General features: G+C 41.2%; 1 protein-coding gene across 11 annotated transcripts in view; it reads left to right on the top strand.

The window, feature by feature from the left end:
- LOC102299267 (collagen alpha-1(XXV) chain) overlaps positions 1-23257 on the top strand; it is a 148806-nt gene that overhangs the window by 89498 nt on the left and 36051 nt on the right. For 10 of the 11 annotated variants that reach the window (XM_042223110.1, XM_042223111.1, XM_042223108.1 and 7 more), the window contains exons 5-9: positions 9540-9566; positions 12346-12372; positions 18726-18797; positions 19452-19568; positions 20642-20677. In XM_042223110.1, the coding sequence (XP_042079044.1) occupies positions 9540-9566; positions 12346-12372; positions 18726-18797; positions 19452-19568; positions 20642-20677 (279 nt within the window). Of the gene's footprint in view, positions 1-9539; positions 9567-12345; positions 12373-17715; positions 17776-18725; positions 18798-19451; positions 19569-20641; positions 20678-23257 lie in introns of all 11 variants that reach the window. The other variant, XM_042223107.1, reaches the window with a different exon arrangement.

Raw genomic sequence — 23257 nt, 5'->3', positions numbered from 1 at the left:
ATCTTTTCTCATCTTTCTGTGCCTCTGAAAAAGCCGCTTCATGTCAAAACATCAACCCCGAGCGCTCGCCACTCCGTGTGCACACCATTTAGTGCCAATCAAGCATAAAACACCATCCCTGAGGCTGCAGTCAAGTACCCACTAACACCCTTCACTGTGTGTATCTGTGTGTGCATGAGTGTTTTTTTTCTCAGCACAAACTGAATGCCATACTAAATTAAAATTATACAGTCAGAGAGAGAAAGTAGCACGCTTTGAAATCTGGTCAGAAAGACGAGGGGAAATATTTGAAAGCGATACAAAAACTGGGAACATCAAACCAACTTCAGCTCATTTAAGCGTGTCTGTGTACCACAACGAAATCCGCGGCCAAGCAGTGCAGCCATGAGGTAAATAAATCTGGTCGCGTCTGTATTTGACAAGCGGTTTCCGCCTCCCCGCTTCATCTGCGCGCAGATTCCAGCGCTGCAGGTTGGAGCTGATCTGTCACAATCTATGAATTATGCAGTCGCGGAGCAGGGATTAGAGGCGATGTTGGGGTGAAGCAGAGGAGTCCGGGCGCCCTCAACTCTTCATCCTTCATCTGATATGCGCTGCGGCTCCACACCTGTTAATAAAACATCTTCCAGCTGGAGTTTGATGACTTCTGCCATGCAGAGGAGGAGACGTTTGTGGAGGAAGCCTTGCATTCTCACAAGTCGTGCTCATTTACACTTTTTGCTGCGTTGTGGGGTTCTGTATGCTTAAAACTAAGCGTCCACTAACAGCCGTAGCATCACAGGAGAGGCCGGAGCGCAGACAACACACAGGCTTTGGCAGGGAAGAGAGTCCCGCCGAGAGCTGAAAGTGGATCTATCGGACATGACAGCGTTTACTTGGACTCATAAGGGCAGCGGTGCTTGAACAAGCCTACTGGCACTGGATGTGACAACATTGAGAGTTTGACCTTTTCGACGTTAGTCCTCTGCTCACGCTGTGCCCATCAGCGGCACTTGTTTGTCAGTAAATGACGACGTGCAGCTCTCGGGCCAACCGAGTCGCGTACTTTGGCTCGCTGAGCAAGCCGAACACTCACAGGGATGACTGGATGTCGCAACGGTAGCGCTGAAGGAGCGCCGAATGAATGTTAAGCTCGCAGTTTTAGAGAGAGAGAGAAAAAAGCTTGACAGCTTTGTGATTGAAAGGAATTTTCCTCCTGCTCACAACATCAAATGATGAGAAATGTAAAAGCAGCCAGTGTGCGGTTCTGATCGAATCAGCAGAAGAAGCGAAAGAAACACTTTTCCAAGTGGAGCCTTGTCCGTTCCTCAACATTTCATGTCCGCAACAAGAATTTTGTGGGTCAGAAATTTGCTTACGTATTGCACATGGAAAAATTTGGCCTGCACATTTGGCTTTTCATGCTGACAATTTGTGTTAAAGCTGTTTAAATGCCTCTCTCCTCGGGAATGATGAGATCCTGCGGGAGGGAGGATCTCCTCCCTGTATAATTTGATACCACTTAAACAACGCACACACACATACGTAAATATATAACCAGTCGCACTATCGGCTTCCTCAGTTCACAGAGTCCCTGCTCCCACAAGAACATCCAAACACATAACAACAAGCATACACACACACACACACAACACATTAAAGTCATCTTATGCCGGCTAATTGTGATACACTGTGGATATAGGAACCAGATGCCATTCCCAAGTCAGTTTTCCAGTGTGGTTTTCCTATCCCTGCCTAACCTCTGCGTCCAGATTCCCCCGACGAGCACCAGCCACTTGTGGTCGTTCGTCCCTGCCCATTTTGCTCTGATTACTCACATCTCTGTCCTCCATTAGCTTCCCGCCTTGAAGAAAAGTTCCCCTGGGGCCCATGCTCGTATGATTGAAGGTTCCCATGCAGAACTAGCAGATGGAGGTGTACATGTTTGCACTGGATGTCCTTCTGTGTATTGGAGCTTTATGCACAATCGAACCAGAGCGTGCTGCAGATTCTAACACCAGCGATTCAGTATAATTGCAATGTCAAAAGGGAACTTTTGCAGTGCGGAGAGCAAATGCTGAGAGCAGCAATGCTGTATTCGTTTCTTTCCAAGCTGCAAAAGAACTCATAGATTTGGAGTAAACTGACTGGTACTTATAAAGCGCTTTTCTACTTCGCTCAAGTGCCTCATACGACATTCACACAAGCACTTTTTTCTACATTAAGTGCGTTCTGTCTGACATTCACACTCCAATGAGCGCATCAAGAACAACTTGGGGTTCAGTGTCTTGCACAAGGATACTTTGAATGACCTGCTCAACCTTTAAAGCTGTAGCCATCCCAGAAGTAAAAGATAAATTAGGAATCTGAAGTATAGCAATTTTATCCCAGCAACTAAACAAAAACGTTGAATTATTGCTTGAAGTCAGTCGGATTAAATTTGAGTCTGACTTTTCGGTTTCAGTCCAGGTTCAGCCCTTTCGAACGCTTCACTGTGGCCCTCCTCCCACTCCCCCCTCCTCACCTGCCCCCTCTTCACCCATCAACACTTGGTGCCCGGAGGATAGCTTCTTAACTTCCCGTGTACACATGTTTATTGATATTGTGCGGCTGTGTGAAAGGAGCGCGCCTGTAAAGAAGAAGTTGTAAAAGCGGTAGTTGTTTGCCTGTGCTCTCGGAGATGCCAGTGCTCCAGGGTGAGATGATTGGATCCATGTGGCCGGTAGTTCAGGCTACAGCAACTGCTGCCAGCCCAGTTGGCCCTGCTTCCACAAAAAGAGGATATTAGCTCAGTTTGATGGATTGATTTTTCTGAACCTCGATAAGTTTAACAGGTCACCGCGATGAAAACTAATACAACCGAGTCCAGACAGAGGTTGCACGCACATCTCTGACTTTTTGCATCTCGTCGGATTATGCGGATTGTCTCGCAAGATTGTACAAGCAGCTTGCGGCCAAAACCCACGAGAATCGTTTTGCTCGTGTCAACAACAGCTAAAGCTGTGGACGCGAGCCAGCCCCTCGCCTCGTGCTGCTTTCATCCATCATGTTTTGACTAAATTATATTAGAAGAGGAATGTGAAGAATGGATATTCGGTGTCCTGACTTTTATGCAAGACAGCTCAAAATTAGCCTTACAGAAAAGATGTACTTTTCAGTTTGTGTGCTGCTGCGGCTTGAGCATGGACATTCATAACGAATGACAGGTTAAACTGCTTACTTACTGATTGTAGGGAAATGAAAAAAGAAATATGTGAGGAATAACAACAAAATTGCATGATTTGTGTATTTAAATCTGTCACTGCATTCCAGATCAGGCCAAGATTTATAAACACCAAAATTAGAGATATAAAAGGGGACTATTATAGAAACAATGCACATAAAAGCTTCCGCGGTGGTTGAAACCGTATCATCATCACATTAAAATAAATAATTTCTTTGACATGAAAATGGAACTAAAGAAATCAAATTGACTTATGAATAAATTAGGGGGTCAGCTAATGAGTGTGTAAGTGACACAGGGTCAAAATGTATCAGAACCAGAACACGGAGCGCTAACTGGCGCTCTTCCATTAAGGTCAGTGCTCTATTTACTGGTTTTAAGGAACCAGCAGACGGGTCTTCCTTCACCTTCTCCACCAAGTTTCATGAAAACTGGCTCGACAGGCCTAAGCCGCAGTCGAACAGATGAAAAGCTTTCTGGAGGGACATTGCGCAATCTGTTCACTTCTTAGTAATCACCATTGCAGGAGGCGCATATGAAATATACCTCAGTGCCAGAACTGTTTTATTGAACATCATTTACTCTTTCCATCTAATATGAAGTGAAGTCAGTTACATTGTCAGATTTAAATGACAGTGTTCTCCATGTTGCTTGTGGCTTTGGCCTCAGTTCACTTTGCCTTTTTATATTTCCCCGCAGACCTTTCCATATTTCTCTCCCACACTTTTTTTTAAAGGTGGCAGGGCTTTCCTCGTGCAGGCCTTTGCAGGAGAGAGTGGTCTTGGTTTGGCTTCGAATGAGAAGCTAGACATGTGTCTGGACAGGAAAAAAAAAAGAAGCTTAATCCTGATCCAGTGGTCCACCATAAACTTGACAATATCATACATACAGGATGTTCTGTTACAAATCATCTCAAGATGGAAATTTGACATAAGTTTGCCCAGCACTGAGCAGCAGATGATGTGAGGCTTACCGTCTGTATGATATGTGTCATTTTCAATAAGTGGATAAGAGCTTCTGCTTTGGGGTGGCTGCATTCATCAGCTCACATATAGAGGACATGTTTAGTGTTTTGGACGGCCCGCGTGGGGAGTAATCTTGATCGCGGAAGAGATTTTTATGGGAAATAACTCAGAGAGTATGCCAGATTCACACAAAATATGGGAAAAAAACAGAAAAAAGTGAATACGGCATAAACAGATGCGCAAGAAAAGTAATGCTTTTAGGTGACAAAGAGAAATGTCTTTCATTGAAGTAAATACATACATAAAAATTGACTCTGTTTTCTGAATTAAAGATCTTAAAATCCCCAAAGAGCTGTTTCTTCTTCTTAAAGCTTGATTTTATGAGCAATAATGAAACCTCCTCTAAAACTCTTTGTGAGATACTGTGTTTGAGTAATGTACAATTCAGTGTTTTCTGCTGGATATTGCATTATTTCTCCAGGGTTATTTGGCTTCAGGATATAAAATGATGCATTCAGGCTGGTTTATAGTGATGTTTCCAAAGCATCTGTATTTCTCTCACTGTTGTAAAGCTTAACCAAAGAAAAACTGCATTAAACTGAGCAGGAGGTTATTACTGCTCATGAAATGAAGCTCTTTTAAGATTTTCATCCAAAAATCCATTTTCTTCCTCTTATCCAGTTCAGTGTCGCAGGGCAGCTGGAGCCTATCCCGACAGCCAAAGGTCAGGCTTTACACCAGTGTTTGGGTTGTTACTCAAGGAAAGCAATTGTATTATATTAATACTACACAATACTAATTAATAATACAGCACATTACTTTATTATTCACAGGAGAAAGTGATTTGTTACTGTACTGGTTACATTACTCTCTTGACACTCCGAAAAATGCCCCACACACCTTTACAAATCCCTATCATAATGAGGACACACGTACTATCTTTCTTTTGGTATTTACGTATGAACACAAAGCTGGAAGTCATCCCAAAGAGCTTTCAGAGCGATCTCCACGGTGATTCTACTTCAAAAACTTGAACAGGTAGAAAAGGAGGCTACAAGTCTGACAAATCATCGCTACTTTTGTTACCTGTTGAAGTTCAGGCTCTGGCTGCTGGTCTGGGGTTAGCATCCACTCAGCTAATGTTGCTCTGGGTTTTTGGCTAGCTTAGCATTAGCATGCTATCTGTGCATATGCTTGCAGCGAACCCAGTGCAGTTACTTTTGTCCTGGATGCAGTTTACACATTACCATTGTGCTATTATCCTTTTGTGCAACAAAAATGGAGTTAATGTCCATATTTCCTTTGTAGACCACCCCAACATTTTCCTCCTACTGCACGCGAACTCAAATTAGCTGACTGTAGCAGAAAAAAAACGTGTTTGTTCGACGTTATTTTCTTTTAATCCACATGGCATGTCGCTAATTTAAGAACCGTTGTAACACAAGGAACATCATAATTGTAACTGTAATGTAATTACTGAATTTAATACAACATTATTATTTATTTATTTATTTTTTATTCCTATTTATTCTATTTATCCCCTTCGTATATTTTATTTATATTGTCTCTGTATTATATATATGTGTGTGTGTGTATATATATAATATTCTGTAACTCTGTAACTTCGGTCGTTGCTGCGCTTTTTTGGAAATCGAATTTCCCAGAGGAACCCACCCGAGGGATTAATAAAGTTCTATCTTATCTTATCTTATCTTATCTTACAAAGCATTACATCACTGTCACTGAAAAATATAATGTGATTACAGTAAACTGTTACCTTGTAACGTGTTACACGTAAATCGGCCAGAGACAACCATTCACACCTGTGGCCGATTTGCTATCACCAATTAACCTAACACACTTAACCTTGGACTGTGGAAGGAAGATGGAGAGAATCCACACACAGATCGTAGTTAGCAAACATCAAACACTGGTAGGGCTTTACTGAAAAAAAGCTTTTAATTCAGCATGCATCTTACATTTTTGATCTATACCAAATCAAAGTGAAGAAAACGCAAACAACGTGAAGTGTATTTCAGTGAACTGCTTCTTTGCCAAACCTAATTAGTTTGTTATTGTAAGCTATGCATGCAGTCATTTAAGAATTAAGTGCAATCTAGTAGGTGTGGAAAGCACTGTAGAGGGTTAATCGTGTTCAGCAGAGGAACTTGCTAATGAACAGCCATGACCCAAGGAGCACCTGCTTATGAAACAGAGCCAGAGCAGAAGCAGTAAAATAGATGTGAAAAGCAGACACAGGTGCTGATTAGAAAGCTTCCTCAGGGCAGACTGAAACCACAAAGCTGCAGAGACGGTTTGACAAAGACACACACTGCAGTTCCACTGTAGTACAGTTTGGAAAAAGTCTTTGCAAGAGAGCTGTTTTAATAGTCTCTATAAAAGACCCTTGCTGCACTTGCTTAAACCTTCTGGAAAAGCTCCAGCACGTGTTGTCTCTCCAAGTGATGTGCAAATGATGAAGCGTATAATGAGCAGGTGCACACTGTGCAGCCAAATCATTTCCACATGCTTCATGTCCAGATGGAAGAGTGGAATTACTGTTTGGTGAGATATAGGTGTGCTAAAAGTACCGTTCCACTTCAGCAAAAAAAAGAGAAAAAGTCTACCATAAAAAGCTACTGAGTGCAGTTGCCAAGTTTTAAAATTTGACTGATATGTTTAGGAGTGCTGATTATCAAAAAAGACACTTACAGGCATTTAAACTCAGTTATAATATCTCATCAGATGCTTGATCTGCCCTTACTTACAAGGTGTCTTTTGGTGTTTGGATGCTAGCTCCCAAGAGATAGCTAGCCTGTTTTAGAAGCCTACATAATTAGGTTGGAAAAGTTGCAGGTTTATCAGCAATGAGACTGGGGTTTGCATCCCATTGGGCTTCTTATGTTGTTGACTTGTTTTTACTTGGTTTATTTTTGAATTGCTATTTTTACTCTCACTTAATCAAACCACGTGCCACAGATAGCTGCCTCGCCCTAAGCCTCGTTCTGCAGGGGGGTTGGTTCCTGTTAAAAGGACGTTTTTCCTTCCCACTCTCACCAAGTGCTTGTTTATAGGGGGTCTTCTGATTATTGTGGTCTTTTCCTTACAATATGAAGTGCCTGAAATAACTGTGGTGATTTGGCGCTACACCAATGAAATTGAACTCAAATTAATTTAAAATACCTTTGATAAGATGTGGGGAATGATCTGGTTTTGGGTTAAAAAATGCACCTTCATAATGTTATAACTTCAGTAATGATGTAACAATAAAGAATATCTATTTAAACCCCAGGATGACACCAACTGGCCCAACCAACACCTCCAGCTACATTATCCTTATTTATTCCCAGTTATCAGAGCTCAACATGGGCTTGATGAAGTTTCATTATGTTGCTCCACATTCTGGATTTATTGTGTTGCTACATCATATAATGCTGCAATTTCCCTTCATTTACACATAATGTGGCGCACAGCAAATCAGCCTGGTAATTATCTGCGCCAACTGCATGTGTTAGTGCCAAGCATCATACGTTAAACAGGCTTTTGTGAAATGATGCAGTGCTTCTATTTATATTTCTTTTTCTTCCAGCCATTTGTGTTTGTAGTAATGTCAATAGCCTCCCATTATCCAAAGGCAATTTCCTCAAACAAAAAAAGAAAAGAAAAAAGAAAAAACAAAGTTTCACCAATTTCCTTTAGCGGCCTTCCTTTTTGAGGAAAACATTGGAAACTTATTTAGCCCCTCTGGAATGCCTCAGCATCATTATAAATGTAAAAGTCACATTTGATTCCAATATTCTGCCTCTTTATTCCTCCCCAGGGAACTGCAGTCGGAAACATTGTTTTCCTAATATTCCCATTTTGTATTTACAAGTGTGTTGTGCCTCTTTGCACGGCTGGTCAAGGAACAGCAGGAGCACGTCCTCAGATGTTTGTGTCTGGATTACGGCCTGCGCTGAGGCTTGAGGAAGCCTCGTATTTAAATAAATGGGATGATGCACCGCACAAGCTTGATGTGCAGGTTCACAACCCCCAAAACCAAGGCAAATTAGCCCCTGTGCAGATCCAGTTGGGACTGCACGAACTACTATACATAACTAAAAAGTTACAGACAGTTAAATAAGCATCAAAAATAATATCCAAAGGCAGCGAGCAGGGAGAAACCTGGCTACAGCTCTCTTACCTCTCAGCAGTGTGGCAGAAATTGGCTGAGGAAAACTGCTGAATTACCTCTGGAGCATTTCAGTTTTAGACTCTGCTAATGTGTGCCAGCGCAGTGGAAGCCCAAGCCTGCTATTCTGGGTCACTGGTCCATAGACTGAAAGGAACAGCATCCAAACACAGGTTTTATACTAATATCATCAATCTATGGATTAGTGTCAGCATATTTTTGTATTTGGAAACAAACAGCGTTAGAGCAGGATTAGCCTGGAATGCTAACCACTACAGATTTTTGTGCTTAATGCTAAAACTACTCGTGAACAAGTTGTTCCTTTTACCTGCATATCATTTTGTGTTTTTTAAAGATTCTGATCTGTTCTCATATTCACATTTTATTTATGGCCAGTGAAAGCAAATAGGATTTCTTTTGTAAGTGAAATGCAGATTAATACTGGCACAGCAGTTTCTCCAGGAGCTCAGGAACATTGTTGCTAAGCGGGTGGTCAGTTAGTTGATGATCTAATACTTGATGATCAAATGCCTGACCTCCCAAGAAAAAACCCAACATACTTCAGCATTCAACTTGAATTTAAAAAGAAGAAGCAGTTTTTAACACGTACTCGTTAAGCTCAGCATGTGGATGCACACCTCATTGTCAGATCCTCTCCTTAACTCCACGATCTTTTACAGAGCCCACCCAGGAGGTGCTGCCTGCCGACTGACGGATGCTGGAAGCTACCTCACCAAAAAAAAAGACGTAGTCCTCTTTTTCAGGGCACATTTTTTTACAACGTGCCTGCCAATACTTGGTTGGAGATTGCTGGATTTGATCCTCTAAGTAAACATGGACTTGATTTGGGCCTGTTTTAGGTTTTAATTGTATGTTTGCATAAGCCCTGCTGCCTACAGTGCACTGTTTCCCAGTTTGTGACAGCGGATTTTAATCAAATCGTGAAAGATGTCAGAAAGTACACAAAGTCAGTTTATTAATCTTTCAGTTGTGTCTCACTTCTTGACGTTCGAGCCTCGCTTAGCGGCTCTGTTTGTTTTTTAACGTGATTGGTCACCCCGGTTTTAAATAGTTTTGTTATATTTCCAGACAACATCATGATTGTCTTCACAATTACAAGTGACTTGGAACATAGTTTCTTCGTTTTTTTATGCTGTAATAGTTTGAACAATCTGTTTTTTCTCTCTCTGTCTCTTCATAGGGCCCTCCTGGTCCAAAGGGTGAAAAGGTGGGTAACTGTATACTTTGGTGTTTTTGTTGCACAGTTAATATGAAGAAATACTGACATCCCACAGCTTTTTTCTTAAGAGTCTAAAGGCAATGAAATTCACCTAGTTAGCTATGCAAGATGCTCCCCTTGTGTGCAGCATGAAAGCCTACATATACTGCACTGGTTGGTGCTGTTCATTGGAAAAATGCATCAATGCAGCAGCCATACTGTGCAGTTGGAGAACAACTCCCAATGCATGTATGTCGACTGAGGCAAAAGATCTATACAGAATAAATAATTAAAGCAATCAAGAATAGCTTCATCTTCAGTGGTTTGGTTCATATTTATTATTGGAGGTTAAAGAAATGCAAACTTTCATATCAAATTGCTTCATCTTATGTTGGAAGTAGCAGCAGGATTTCTTTCTAAATACAGTTCTGCAGCTTCTTTATGTGAATTGATAAGATATCTCCATCTTTGAAACCAGCTTTGTGCTGTGTGTCCTGAAATAAGTCCTTCCACTCCCCTCTCTTTGGGAATCCACACACAAAGACAAACATTTTTTATGCATTTGTAGCTCCAATTATGGCGCATGTCTACGCTGTTACTGTAGGGTGGGTCCGTGTCAGTGCTAAGAAACAGATCATTTAGGATTACATAACACAACACATAAAGCCTCAAATTTCACTGACAGACATCATTGTCAGAATCTTAATGGTACATTCAATGCTTATGTTTTTTTTTAACATAAGCTAACATTTACTTAATTTTGTGTAAGTCAGATCAAAGAGGACCTGATTTATTAGCGCAAACTGAGTTTTAGTGCATAAAAAAGTAATGTTGGAATTTACAAAGAAAGCGCCGTGACAACATTGCGTGTAACAGGTGGGAACCCAGCACTAAGCTCACACGCTACCCATTTATAAATCTGGCCCTTAATGTTTAGTCAGCTTAAAATGATTGTGAAATCAAAGGAAAACTCTTGTATTTTACAGAGGAATAGATCAGAGTTTATAGTCAGACCTGTACACATGTGGTTTCTGGGCTCACTGCAAAGCTAACGGACTCATGCTAGCTTGCAATTTACTGTTGCACAGAAATTAAATGAATTTTCTTGAAATTTCACATGTATATCCTTAATATCCAATACCTTTGCTTTTAGTCTTCACGTGGATAATTGGTCTGCACCATTCATCATCTGCTTCTTTCATTTTGCATTTCCACTTCATCCTGACCTTAAGTCCTAGTATTGAGATTAGCCTGCAGTTCACAAATCTATAGCACAGAGCATTAAAGACCAGAGGTTTGAGCCCTCAGTTGAAACCCCTTAAATGCCTCACTGAGCACTCCTCCATAAAACAGCAGCTGAGCATGCAAAATAACCGCACAGTTTCTTTATAAGTCTGCAGGACTCGGGGACAAAATGTGGGCCTGTGGAATTTACACCAGAGTTAAAGTCCCTGAATTCACTTATAGAAAAGGGAACTTTAAAGTGCAAACATCTAACGTGCTCCTGAGGAAGATTAAGACTTTAACAGTTCATTCATCAATAAATGATTTATGCAGTGACTTGGGTAATATCACAATAAAGGACTGCTGTGGTGTACAGCAGAAGAAATACAATGAAATGGTGTGAAAGTAAGGTCCACATACTGTGGAGACAGCTTTTTGATTTGTAGATAGAAACTGATGATTCTTATTTGTAGGTGAATTTTTAATGAAAACTGTAATAAAAATAAAAGCATGAATGAAAGCCATATCCTGTGTTTCCTGGTAGAGCCACTGAAACCCCGCATACTGGGTCTTTAACACAAGGAAAAGTAGAGTGCATCAGATTGGCTTACAACAGCAGATTTATGATTTTTGAGGCTGATTATGATAATTGTGACTAACTATGTTCCTGCTGATGAGATGCATGTTCATGCTTCTCATGTGAACCACTTCATCTGCAGTTTAATGAAATGAAAAACAACTGTGTGCATTCTTCCCACCCAAGATGAATAAACCGTTTTCCCATTAAATCTGGGTTTTTTGGAACAAGGGCCCAATGAAAAATTACAAAAAAATTCCAAGAGATGTTTTATTTGAAATTTGTTCAGGCATCGCATTCAAAGTTTGTTTGAGCACAATTCCCATCCATGTGTGAAAGATTGGTCGGCTCATTTTACCGCTGTGGTGAAACTGTAAACTGAGCCAACAGGAGAGCGACGTGCACCAAATGAGATGGTTTAAGGATGTTCACTTACCCAATTCTAGACAGATTACAGTTATATTTCACTGTCTGACATTTGGTCCGCCACCACTCGTTTCAAAATAAAATAATAAAAAACTGAGTCTAAACTTTGCTTTTGTTTGGGCTTTTACTGTAATGTGATAAAGCCACAATCGACCATGCTGATCGATTTGAAACCAAATGTTTTCTGCTTGAGGATTGCGCGCTCTCTCTGCAGGGATCTACCCCCGAAAAGGGCAGAAAGCCATCTGAGAGATGTCTGGGGCATAAAATCTGGCACGGCACCCACCAAACCTCACACCACCGCTCTCTCCCTGTTCTGTCTTTCATATCCAATCCATGTCAGTCCATGTTATCATAAGTGATTTTACTCCCAACCACAATGGATAGTTGAGGGTTCCTGCATTATTTTTCCTTATCAATGTGTTCTGAATTATACCGCTGTAATTTGGGTGTGAGTCTCAGCTCGTCATTAGCGCCGCACTTTTGTATATATGCGTGCGTGTTCGGGTATTTGTTTGACCCTTTCATTTGAAGACAAATTCTTTTTCCTTCTTTCCGCAGGGGGATCAAGGCGACCAGGGACCACGGGTATGCGGTTTGCTCTGACTTCTTGTGATTAGCAGATGAATGTGACTGTGTGTGTGTGCGTCTCCCCCAGCAGAATTGTGGGCAAAAGGTTTGGGATGCGTGAAATTCCTGGGATAGTGTTCTTCCAGTGTGGCCAAATACAACAAGCATTTCAGCACTGCTTATTTCCCCATCAAGAAAGGGCAGACGAACGTGCAAAATATTTTGGGAAGCATAGGGTGGTATCCTTTTCAAGATGCAGAAATTTTTTAGATTTTTTTTTACCTTGTGTCTCTAAATTAAATATGAGTACAAGCCTTTGCACACCAGCTGAAGAGCTCTGCTTAATCTCAGCAATAATCAAAAGCCAACGAGCTCAGTCGCTATAATTACTTGTGATTCACTTCAGTCTTCAAAGTGACATGGCATGTTCAGAACTATAATCATTTCCAGTTCTGCCGTTTGACATTTCTATAAAAGTGCTGCTTCTAAATGATGATAATGTGAGTGCTTTTCCGTGCTTGACAGACTCTGAAATTAATTACTCTATCTCCACTTAGCAGCTAGGGTAGCTCTCATTTTTCTCAAATAACGGTTAAAAAAATGAGCCCTCTTTGAAAAGCAGGCTGCACAGGTTTGTTTAAAGTAGGCTGCATTAACCGAGGGTCCCACGTGCACGAGTCCACTTCTTCTGTATCATGTGGAGTCAGTAGTTTTGAATCCCGGTGACTGATTTCTTTAAGCATGGCACAGCAGGACAAGAGAGTTTGTCTTGTTTCAGTTTCCCAAGCGGATGTGATCCCAGTTCATATTCGATGCCCACCCAGACGTTAGTCAGCTCCCCTCAGGGCTAAAAAAGCAGGAGATTTTCTTGTGATTTGAATGACCTTTTCTGGGAAATTCGATTAGTGATAGATCTAATGTTACACATGGGCACTCTTCAAATTATAGTCAGGTTGTAGTTTTCCAGGTGGTTTTCCATTTTTGCAATATCTACAAAAACCAAAAAAAAGAGAGAAAAGTGATGAAAAATATAGTCATATCCTCAGTTAGTTTTTGGTTCAATAAAAGACATTTCATAATAATTATAGCTGCAAGTGCCATAGTACTGAAACTCACAGGAAATGTCTTTAGTGGAACAAAATGTCCTCATTTGGATAGGATTTCTTGGTTTTGCTCCTAATTTGTAGCCTTTTAACCTCGGAAGTGGAGCCATCTGTCACTATCAGTTAAATGATTTATGTTTTGGAAACAGCAGTGTGGCTGGTGGAGTTTTCACAGGTCCTATTTGTCTTAGAGACTACATAAACAAACTGTCCATTTCATGAAAGCGTTTCATTAACTCCCGGTTATGGCAAAACTGTCCCCTAACAGGTACAAATGAACACGGTGTTGTAGTCATATGTGACGGACTGCAGGGGCATAAAAGCAGTCCAGGTCACGGCTAAATTGTATTAACTTCCCAGAGCAGCATATTGACTTTGCACATTAGATTAGTAGGTAAATGTAGTGTAGCGGTATTAGAAGGTTTTCCTTAATAAATGAAGGCATAACAGGACGAGTACTGCCTGACCTTGAGTCCATCTATCAGGCTGGAAGTGAAGCCAATTTCATGCCCAGTATTGACTGCGTGCAGGGAGTTGATTAAAGCCATATGGAGATACGTGTATACAAGAGAACATGTGAAGAGTGTCCCGTATGCACCAGTTTGGCAAATTCCCTTCAAATATAAACAGATTTAAACTTAAAATAACTTTTTTTTGGTGTGTTTTCTTGTAACATCAGGGGATCAGTTTAGAGTCTGATCCTCTGTGACCAAAGACGGTAAGAGATTCGCCATGTGTCCGAGAGAATTCCCTCACAGATGCCTACTTCCTCTGCCTGTTTCACGCATATCACAGTCAGCCATTTGTCTGCCCTGAAGGTCAAAGGTCATCTCCAAACATCAGAGGTTAACCAAGCAGCAAATAATAAATCGGCCAGCTTTAACAAACAAATACACAGCCAGCTCTGGAACTCCACTTTTAAAATACAATTAACAGGAGTTAGTAGCTATGTATATCACCGAGAAAGGTGTGTGGTCCTTTTGAGAGATGGCACCAGCTACAGCTGTCAAGCAAAGGTTGAACAATTCCTGGGTTCACTGAAGGGGGGAAAAAAAATCTGAAAAATTCCCAATAAACTGCCCAAATGTGACCGATGTGCAATATTCTTCCAAAATAAAGAGGCCACGATTATATAATTTCCAGGATTTGACTTTTTAGTCATGAACAAAGAATTATTTTCAGTGTATTTGTGCATGAAATCAAAAAAGCCTTCAAATGAATTTCGCTCGAGATAAATTCGATGTATCCGATTGATGCCAAATCTGAGGCTTCAGATGAATGTGTTATTACACACTTAAATGTATTAAAGCCATCTGTGTACAGAGCTGGTAATTCACTCCATATATAGATATTCAGAAAATGCCACAGCCTGTAGTCGCTCGGGATGTTTTGTGTGTTTGGTGTGGTTGAGGAGATGCTGGATCTGGCCAGCGTCCTATAAATGAGGATGCCTGTTGGCCTCGTATACGGCTTATTGTTTACTACAGATCCCAGTCACCTCGCTGCAGGCAAATACATGGAAACAAAGCTCCTTACCAAATAACCAACATCCGTTTCGGTTTAGCAAAGCAAAACAAGGCAGTCTGCAAATGGTTAGGATTCTCTGTCAACCACCATGTCATTATCATTCTCACATATTGACATCAGCTTGGAGGCAAGAGTAAAAGTTTACCCACACCTAGCCAAGCTTCTCTGCCTTTTAACCTCCTGCACAGAAAGCCTGAATTGTGTTTTAGACATGGTTGTTGTCAGAATGGCCACCACTTTCTCTTCGTTTGTCCCCTGCTGGCGTCTGAGAATGACCGTACGGTTTAAATTCACGACTCTAGAGACATCCCAGAAAGCAGTCGCATGTGCCAGCCTGCACACGAACTACACTACATTTCATGCCTTGACTTTTTATATTCTCTATTCCCACTGATCATAATCCAGTGCTTGCTTTCCCTCTTTGTCCTCGAGACATTTGAAGTTGTAAATAACATTTGAGGTTGTAAATAACTTGAAAAATACTTGCGCTTCAATTCCAGTTATGCACAGCGTGGCTATTGTATACAGTGTAAGAGTATCCACTGCTGTGCTCGGCTGCAGGCCTGAATTAAATTAGCCTGCCTTGAAACCCATATTCTTAATGAGCCATGCTTTTTGAATTATCTTTAGAAATCCAGAGGGACGGCACAAAAGCCATGTTTGGATAGGACAGATTTTATCTTAAACTTGAATATATATAAAGATTGATCCCTTGCAGGCCATGTTTATGCTACTATGCCAGTCTTTAAGATATGTTTTCATCATTTCATTCAGGCTGGTTATTTCTGACATAGCAAACCTGCAGGATAAGAGGATAAACAAGTGAATATGCAGCGATTGTGCAACCAGTGTGTGGTCATCTTTTGGTGCCATTTTATAGTTTTATTATTAAAGAAAAACTTATTTATATCAGCACCACACTCCTTTCAGTTACCCCTTCTAAGACCTCTCAGGGTTTCACCGTTTGCACAGCAGTTTTAGTTTACAGTGATACACCAGCTCACCTTGTACAAGTTGATTTTTTAAGTAGGGCTTCCATGTCACACAATGCATAAGAAAGGCAGGCTTTCATTTTTTTAAGTAACAACTGCTACAATCTCAAATGAGGCATATTGATCAAGAACTGGTTAAAACTACTGACTCCAGCATGTTATTATCCAGCTGACTTAGTATGAAAAAGAGAAACATTTTTAAAAATTGGGCTTAAATACATACTTAATCTCTGCCTATATGATATCATAGCTAGGCTAGAAGTCCCCTAATATAGCAATCCTCTCTTTAGCATTTAGCTCCTTTAAACATAAAAATAATTGTTCATGGCTTCTTGACATTTGAACTTTCTCATATTTCAAAACATATGTTTTCCATTTGAGTAATAGGAGATCAAAGTCTTTAAGGAAGAACAGGATCTGATGTGTGTGGCAAATGCTACATTTTGGCTAATGCTTGTTTTTTTGGTAACATCTCCCAAGTGCAGTAAAGGACTTGAAATATAGAAACAATTGGGACATCCAACAAACTAGTTGTACAGTGTAAACTGTAAGCAACAGCTGCAACGCTGCAAATTTACGTGGGTAGTTATATACATTCAGTCAAAGAATAAATAAACAATTAAAGCAAACTTAGTTTAAAGCTAGGTTTTTTAGCCAGTTAGCCAGACATGCTAACAATTCTAGTTCATGTCAGTTCATTGGTTCACCCCATGCCCCGGTGAATTTAGGTGTTAAATCAACCTGAGTTCAACCTTCGAGGTTGATAGCATTATAGCACTGTAACATTGATAGCATCATTTAGCTAACTAGCATTTCTGGCACCAGCTAGCAAGGGCAGCAACATTTCAGTGTCTAGTCAACTAGACGCGCGCCTGCCTAGTTTATGACACTTTGAGTGTAAAAGATGATCTGCTGCAGTTTGATAGGCATGTAATAAAATGCAATGAAATAAAAATGTGTCAGCCTATTGATATACCCATCAATGTGATTAAATTTAATGGGCTGCATTTATTTGACTGTAGCATTTGGACAACCATGTTTAGCTGACAAAATGTCAGCGTTTCTGGATTCAGATAAAAGCTCTTCTTTGCAGCTGTAAACTATTGTCATCTTTTAACAAGGAGAAAGCCCGATGTTTTCTTCTTCCCTCCAGTTTTTATGTTTGGATCACATCTGTCATGAAGTTTGTTGACAAGGGAGTTGGAAACCATTTGACTGAATTTCCATCAAACATCTTGAGTGTCTTTGTGTTCCCTGAAGCTAAACGAACAATGCCACTTCTCAATTTACCAGCCTGTTATAGCTCAAAGTGTATTGTATGAATATTATTTCAACAAACGTATAATTGGAAGAAAACAAGAGGAAATGGTTACTTGTGCCATTGCAGCCCACACAGGATGATCCCAGTGCCATTGAACACACAGTTTTATTGAGGAAAGTAAACTTGGACTGTATCAAAGTTAGCTGTTTAAAATAAAATACCTGGTCTTGTTTAGCTTTGAATTTAAATGTCTGGTCCTCAGAAGTCTTTGTTTGACAGTTAACTTTGATGTTGGCTTTTTACGGCTCTTAAAAACTCATATATACATGTCAAAGAATTCCACATATTATATTTCAAACATTTATGAGGCTAGTTAGAAGCAGGATGCTTGTCTCCTTCCTTCTTCAACTGTTTTTGTTCACCCAGTGTTTGAATATCATGCGTGTGTTGTGCCATGTTCTGCTATTTGTCCCTTCAGGGATTGCCTGGTCTCCCTACGCTGGCTGCTTTGCACAGCAATCAGATCCTGACTGTCAAGGTTTGTCGGTGGTGCTGCTGCCTCGCTGCTCAGTCCGACCCCTCTGCAGCACACACTGGAAGTAAATTGTTGGCTGCCTTTCTCAAGGAGTGATGATAGAGTGCACGCAGGAAAAGTGCAATCTAATTAATCACAGCAGGTCAACCATTAGCCTCTTCTCAACACTTCTGCTACTAGTCTTTTCGCTCAAGAGGTTTGTTCTCCAGTTGACATGCTAGGCAGGTCAAGTGAATGCGTTGGCCTGTTACAACCTGGTAATATGCAGGTGACTAAACAGGCAACATCCTGAACACAGAGATGGTTTGGCTTGTGTCCATTGATGCTAAAATGAATTGAAGGAACTCCCAGAGGAATACTCAGTGATGAAGCAAAGTGGCATTTTTTTTCTTAAAGCTCAAGTTCATGGTTCACCACAAATCCTCCGATCCTCTAGCACGGCCTTGGGGATTGTTTCACTGCCAAATACCAATGGACACAAGCAGAATCAGACATGTGCTGGAAAAAGATTAGAAATGAACCTCAACTCAAAGGTTTGACCTCGCTGGTTTCAGTGTGCGCAGCTCTCAGGGTCTGACACAGCAGCAGGCACGACGATGATGATGACGGCACTTTCACAGTGGAGGAGTGATTCCCATTTTTCCAGGGGACTGCGAACTCGCTGTGGCGCGCTCGCACCCCAGAGGTGATAATTATGGGCCCTGGCTCCAAAAAATAAGCCCAGACTTCCTCAGCAAACCACCTCGGTGCTGGAAAAGTGTGGATTTCTCCCACCACCCCATCTGTGAAGGTGCTGGACCGGAGTTCATGAACACAGGCCTTTCTAACAGAATCTGTTTCTTTTTGCATTTGCCTTCCTCCTCCTCCTTCTTCTTCCTCCTCTGGGACTTCATCCTTCTTCAACCTTCTCTCACCTCTGACCTACGACCTCTTGACCTCACACACCTGCTCAGATGGTCTTCCCTAAGATCAATCATGGCTTTCTTTCCGCTGACCAGCAGCTCATAAAGCGACGGCTCATTAAGGTAGTGGGTGTGTCCTCACTCTCTCTGTCCACCGTGCCAAGTCTCACCAAATCACTTCTCTTTGGCCACTTTGCATGCAAGCCTTCAGACAGATCTGTCATAAGCACTCATGCTCCTTCTGTTATTGTTAAAGGAAAATATGGAAACTTCATTTTAAAAAAAGCTTTTATTAAGGTAAAATGAATTACTGTCCTGGCACCACTCAAAGGTTTTTCCCTGCAACTTAGGTTGCAGAATATTTTCATAGAATTTCTTATAATGCAGTATCATAATGGACCACACATTTTCAGTATATTTCCCCTGATTATTGTAGCTCTATACTTGTCAACTTCAAATGGGACTTCTTTGTTTTTTTGGAGTCGTTACCTAAAGCACCGTCCTTACTCAACTCATTATGGCCCTGTAGGATTGCATGCATTTTAAAGGATTAATATTTCATCTACAAATCATTACGTTGCAGCTCCTCCTAACTTAAGTTGTATGCTAGCTCCAAAAAGCTCATTCGTCATGTTATAAATGGAGGCAGCCCATCGCCACCCACAAGAACATTCCACGACTCTCTCTTAATTATCATTTCACTGTAGTGGCTCCAGTCTCAGCAGTCCAAAAATAACACACCATAATGATTCTTTAATGTGTTATTTCGCCACACAGGGAGATCAGGGGCAAGCAGGGCCACCCGGGCCCCCGGGGCCACCGGGCCCTCCTGGACCGAGGGGGCCTCCAGGAGACACTGGCAAGGATGGGCCCAGAGGTGTGCCTGGTCTACCGGTGAGTACTGATTGTTGCTTGGCATCTGAGAACGTTTGATACAACTAGTTTTTTTCTACTCTATGTATCATTAAAATTTGTTTGGATCAGCAAAATTCTGTCAGCGTATCCTGTAATAAATACTCTGTCATTTCCAGTAAGTTTTAAACAAGTTCAGCTCTGTTTGTGCTTCTATTCAGTATGATTTTGACTTGTTGCTGGGAGGGTTTATTCCAACGAAAACCTTTCTAATAAATACTAGACAAGCTACATTACAATTCATCGCCCTCACGTCTATATAACTAAACATGAATAGGCTCCCAGGAGAAGGTTTTACTGTATAGATTTACATTCACGTGGTTGTTTTTCATTACCACGTAACATTTTCCATGTTCTTAAGCCTGTCATTGGCATCACGCTAATTTATGTGAACTCTGCCTGTGAGAGAAAGAAGAAACAGAAAAGGCCTGTCAATTATGTTGAGCTATAAAACCTTCTGAGGGATCCAGATCTTTATTGTCTTGGCAGAGATCACAGTAGGAGTGCGAAAATATTAAGTGTTGTTTATCTGGTTCTTTCCAAGTTTTTAAGATGATTTGCAATTCTTCCAGTGGCAGTAGTTGTTGCGTTTTCCCAAGAAATTGGTTTTCTTTTGCGAGGCCGCTTTATTGCTCTTGTGATTTAGGTCTCCTTTCATGAATAGCTCAGGAGGAGCGTCGCAAAAATCGTCCCGCAAAGATGTACCAATCAAATATGTACAAACATCGCTTTGGCATGTTCCTACAGTTCTCTGCTACACCACGAACTGTTGGAACATCGGTGCGATAGACATGAACCAAAAGTCGAAACAGGAACAAGGTTTCTGGAAACATACAGTGCAGGGTGCAGGTGGCACAGCTGGATAAGTGCCTCTCAGCACAATGGCAAGCTCCTCTTTCAGCCTGGCTGCTATGCACCATATATTGGCTATTTGATACTATAATAGAAGGAATTTGAACGTAATATGGAGAAAAGCAGCATTTTAAACGCAAGACTTGTTTTAGGTAAGATTATAACACGCTCTGCTTCCATTAACGATTTTATGTTTCTTACAGGGTGATCCAGGACAGCCTGGGGAAACGGGACCCCTGGTGAGTCCAAACTTTGTTTCGAACATCCCCTTCTGTGGCTGCCCTGACACGCTAATTAACAACGTAGCCTTGCAGAATTGTTTAACAAAATGTAGGCGATACGAGTCCAGGATTTATCTGGGTAGTTTGACATTTTGAGAAATGGACATATTAAGACTTAGATGAAAAGAATGATCGCTTGCGTGACTTTTCATAAATATGAAATTATTGCTAGCAGTCACTTAGCTTAGCGTGAAGATTGCAAATGGAGCAGGACTGCCAGATTTGGCCTCTCCAAATGTGAGGAAATTGGCCTGAAAAATGCTTTAATGCTCACTAATTGACATGTTATAGACATTCTGAGTTAAATGCATGCAGAAGTCGGAGTGTACAGGGGAGTCCTGTGTGTATATTTCCTTCCTGGAATTATCTAAATGGATGGAGACTCTTTTCTCTGGTTTTCCAGTTAAGCCAGACCCCAAGTTGAATTAGTGTCTTATTTGTGATATTATGTGCAGAACTGTCAATGCCAAGGTAATTTTCCAAAATTTCTCAAGCTTTGGACGGGCTGATGTATTTTATGTATTTATTTAATTATAAACTTAAGTTTTCATTTTATGTTTTTTTATCCGTTGTACTCAAAAGTCTGGAAAAGCCTTTTTTTTGTGTCAATTTCTACTGAAAACATCAAAACTGTGAAAAAAAAGAAGAAATTATGTAGCAAGTAGGTTTAGTCAGAGCCAAATATGCTTCATATGTAAGACTTCTCAAAGCGGGCTCTGTTGTTCTAATGGCACCATTTGACTGACAGTGTATATATTTTTCATGAGATATTTGTGAGATGGTTCATCGATATGACAGCGAATGACACGTTTTATGCTAACTTGTTAAGGAAAAGTTTGTTTTCCCTCACAAACCCTTTGTGCCGCATGGACGAGTCGCTGCTCCAGTTGATGGCAACTGGATACCACTTGCGGTGTTCAGCAAATAAAGCACTTGATTAAAGTTTCCTCATAAAAGCTACAACGAATAGGTCAAACCAAATTCCAGGGAGAGCAAGGATGGAAAACGTGATACAAAAAACACTCGATGTCACATCAGTGGATGCGGGGAGTGAAGGGAAGTGAAGCTGACAGAAGAGGTATTATCAAGTGCTTTCATCTCTGACTCCAGCTCCCCTTGACCTTTTCCCCTGTGGAAAAATTTGGTGGGCTGGGGAGAAATGGACAGAGGAAATAATTGAGGCTAGAGCGAAAAAGACGCATTAGGTAAAGGATCCAAAGGTGCTAATCAATCTTAGACGACTTAATGGGCGATCCTCTAAAGTAAAGTTCCCTCCCTCTTTCTGCTTTTTAAGTTACTGTTGCTTTTGTTGGCTTCGTGTTTTATCCCACTTTGGGCGGGTAGCTGTGTAAGCAGCAACGTTCGGTTTGAAAATCCACTCTGTGATGAATGTACACTTTGCGATGGATGTTCCCAGGTGCGCTCACATAAGCCTAGTGTTTGCACAACCTCCGATGACCAATGAACAGAGACTCTCAACCCGTCTGAACGTGAATTAAGGACTGCTTACTGTAACTGCTGAAATGAAGCATCCTCTTTCACAAGTACATACACAGCGTGACACTAATGTACTTTTAACAAGGAGTAAAGTCATCGCCCTATAAAGCAGCGTGAGATGAGCATGTCCCAGCAGTTGTAAAAACATGTGACAGCACAGTTACTGCGTTTGCGGCCTGTGATTTCATGCAACGACAATGTTTGCTGCTCCCTGGTAAAAAAGAGCAAAGATAAGATACTGGATTAAAGAGAAGAGTTTCTGTAGCTGATAAACCTCTGGAGAAGAAATAAAAAGACATTTTCCCATCTAAGAGAAGAAAAAAAAAATCCCGCCAGTCCCCGCCCTTGGTTGGCCTGTGCAAATCAATATGAATTAGATGCATAAGCAACAAGTCTCCACTTTGTGCAGCCAGCTGAAAGAATAATCTGTGATTGGCACATCTCGATCTCCACAAGTGAGCCGGAGGCAGGGATTCTGAGGTCACCGCTCGACCGACTTTTGCTTCTTTTGCAGCGCTCTCGGCGCTAGCGCCCACTTGACACAGCTCAGAGTTTTTTTAATGTAGATGCTATTGTTAAAGGGGCAAAAGTAGATTCCAGAGTTTTCCAGCAGCCTTCCAGGACATGTGGTGCTGGTTAGAAGGATTAAGCTCTTGTGGAGAAACAAGGAGGAGGTGGTGGGGGGGGAGGTGGAAAGAAGAAGAACAAGAAGAAGAAGAAAAGGAAATATTTTCAGGACTAAGTTCAAAATCATCAGTGCCACGAGGTCTCTCTGTGGTAAATTAAGGGGGTCTTCAGCTCTCCAAAGGTGGCTTGCAGCCCCACACTCAGCATTCATCTGGAGCTCAGCTTGTTCAGAACAAAAAGTCCAAATATGTTCCATCCAACGCTGAGAGAAGCCTCTTCCATCTGCTTTTTGGTGTAATTTCCAATTATGCAGCAGACTTTCACTGATCCCCTTTTGCATCCTATTCATTCCAAAGCTACCCACAATGCACCAGTAGTTCACCTTGGACAATGAATGAAAAAAAACTCCACAGG

The sequence above is a fragment of the Haplochromis burtoni genome, unplaced genomic scaffold (genome assembly GCF_018398535.1).
Source record: "Haplochromis burtoni strain Fernald_Lab_line unplaced genomic scaffold, NCSU_Asbu1 Contig_102, whole genome shotgun sequence".
Taxonomy (NCBI): domain Eukaryota; kingdom Metazoa; phylum Chordata; class Actinopteri; order Cichliformes; family Cichlidae; genus Haplochromis; species Haplochromis burtoni.
Note: the sequence above shows the minus strand (reverse complement) of the source record. Positions and strands in the feature narration are given on the sequence as shown.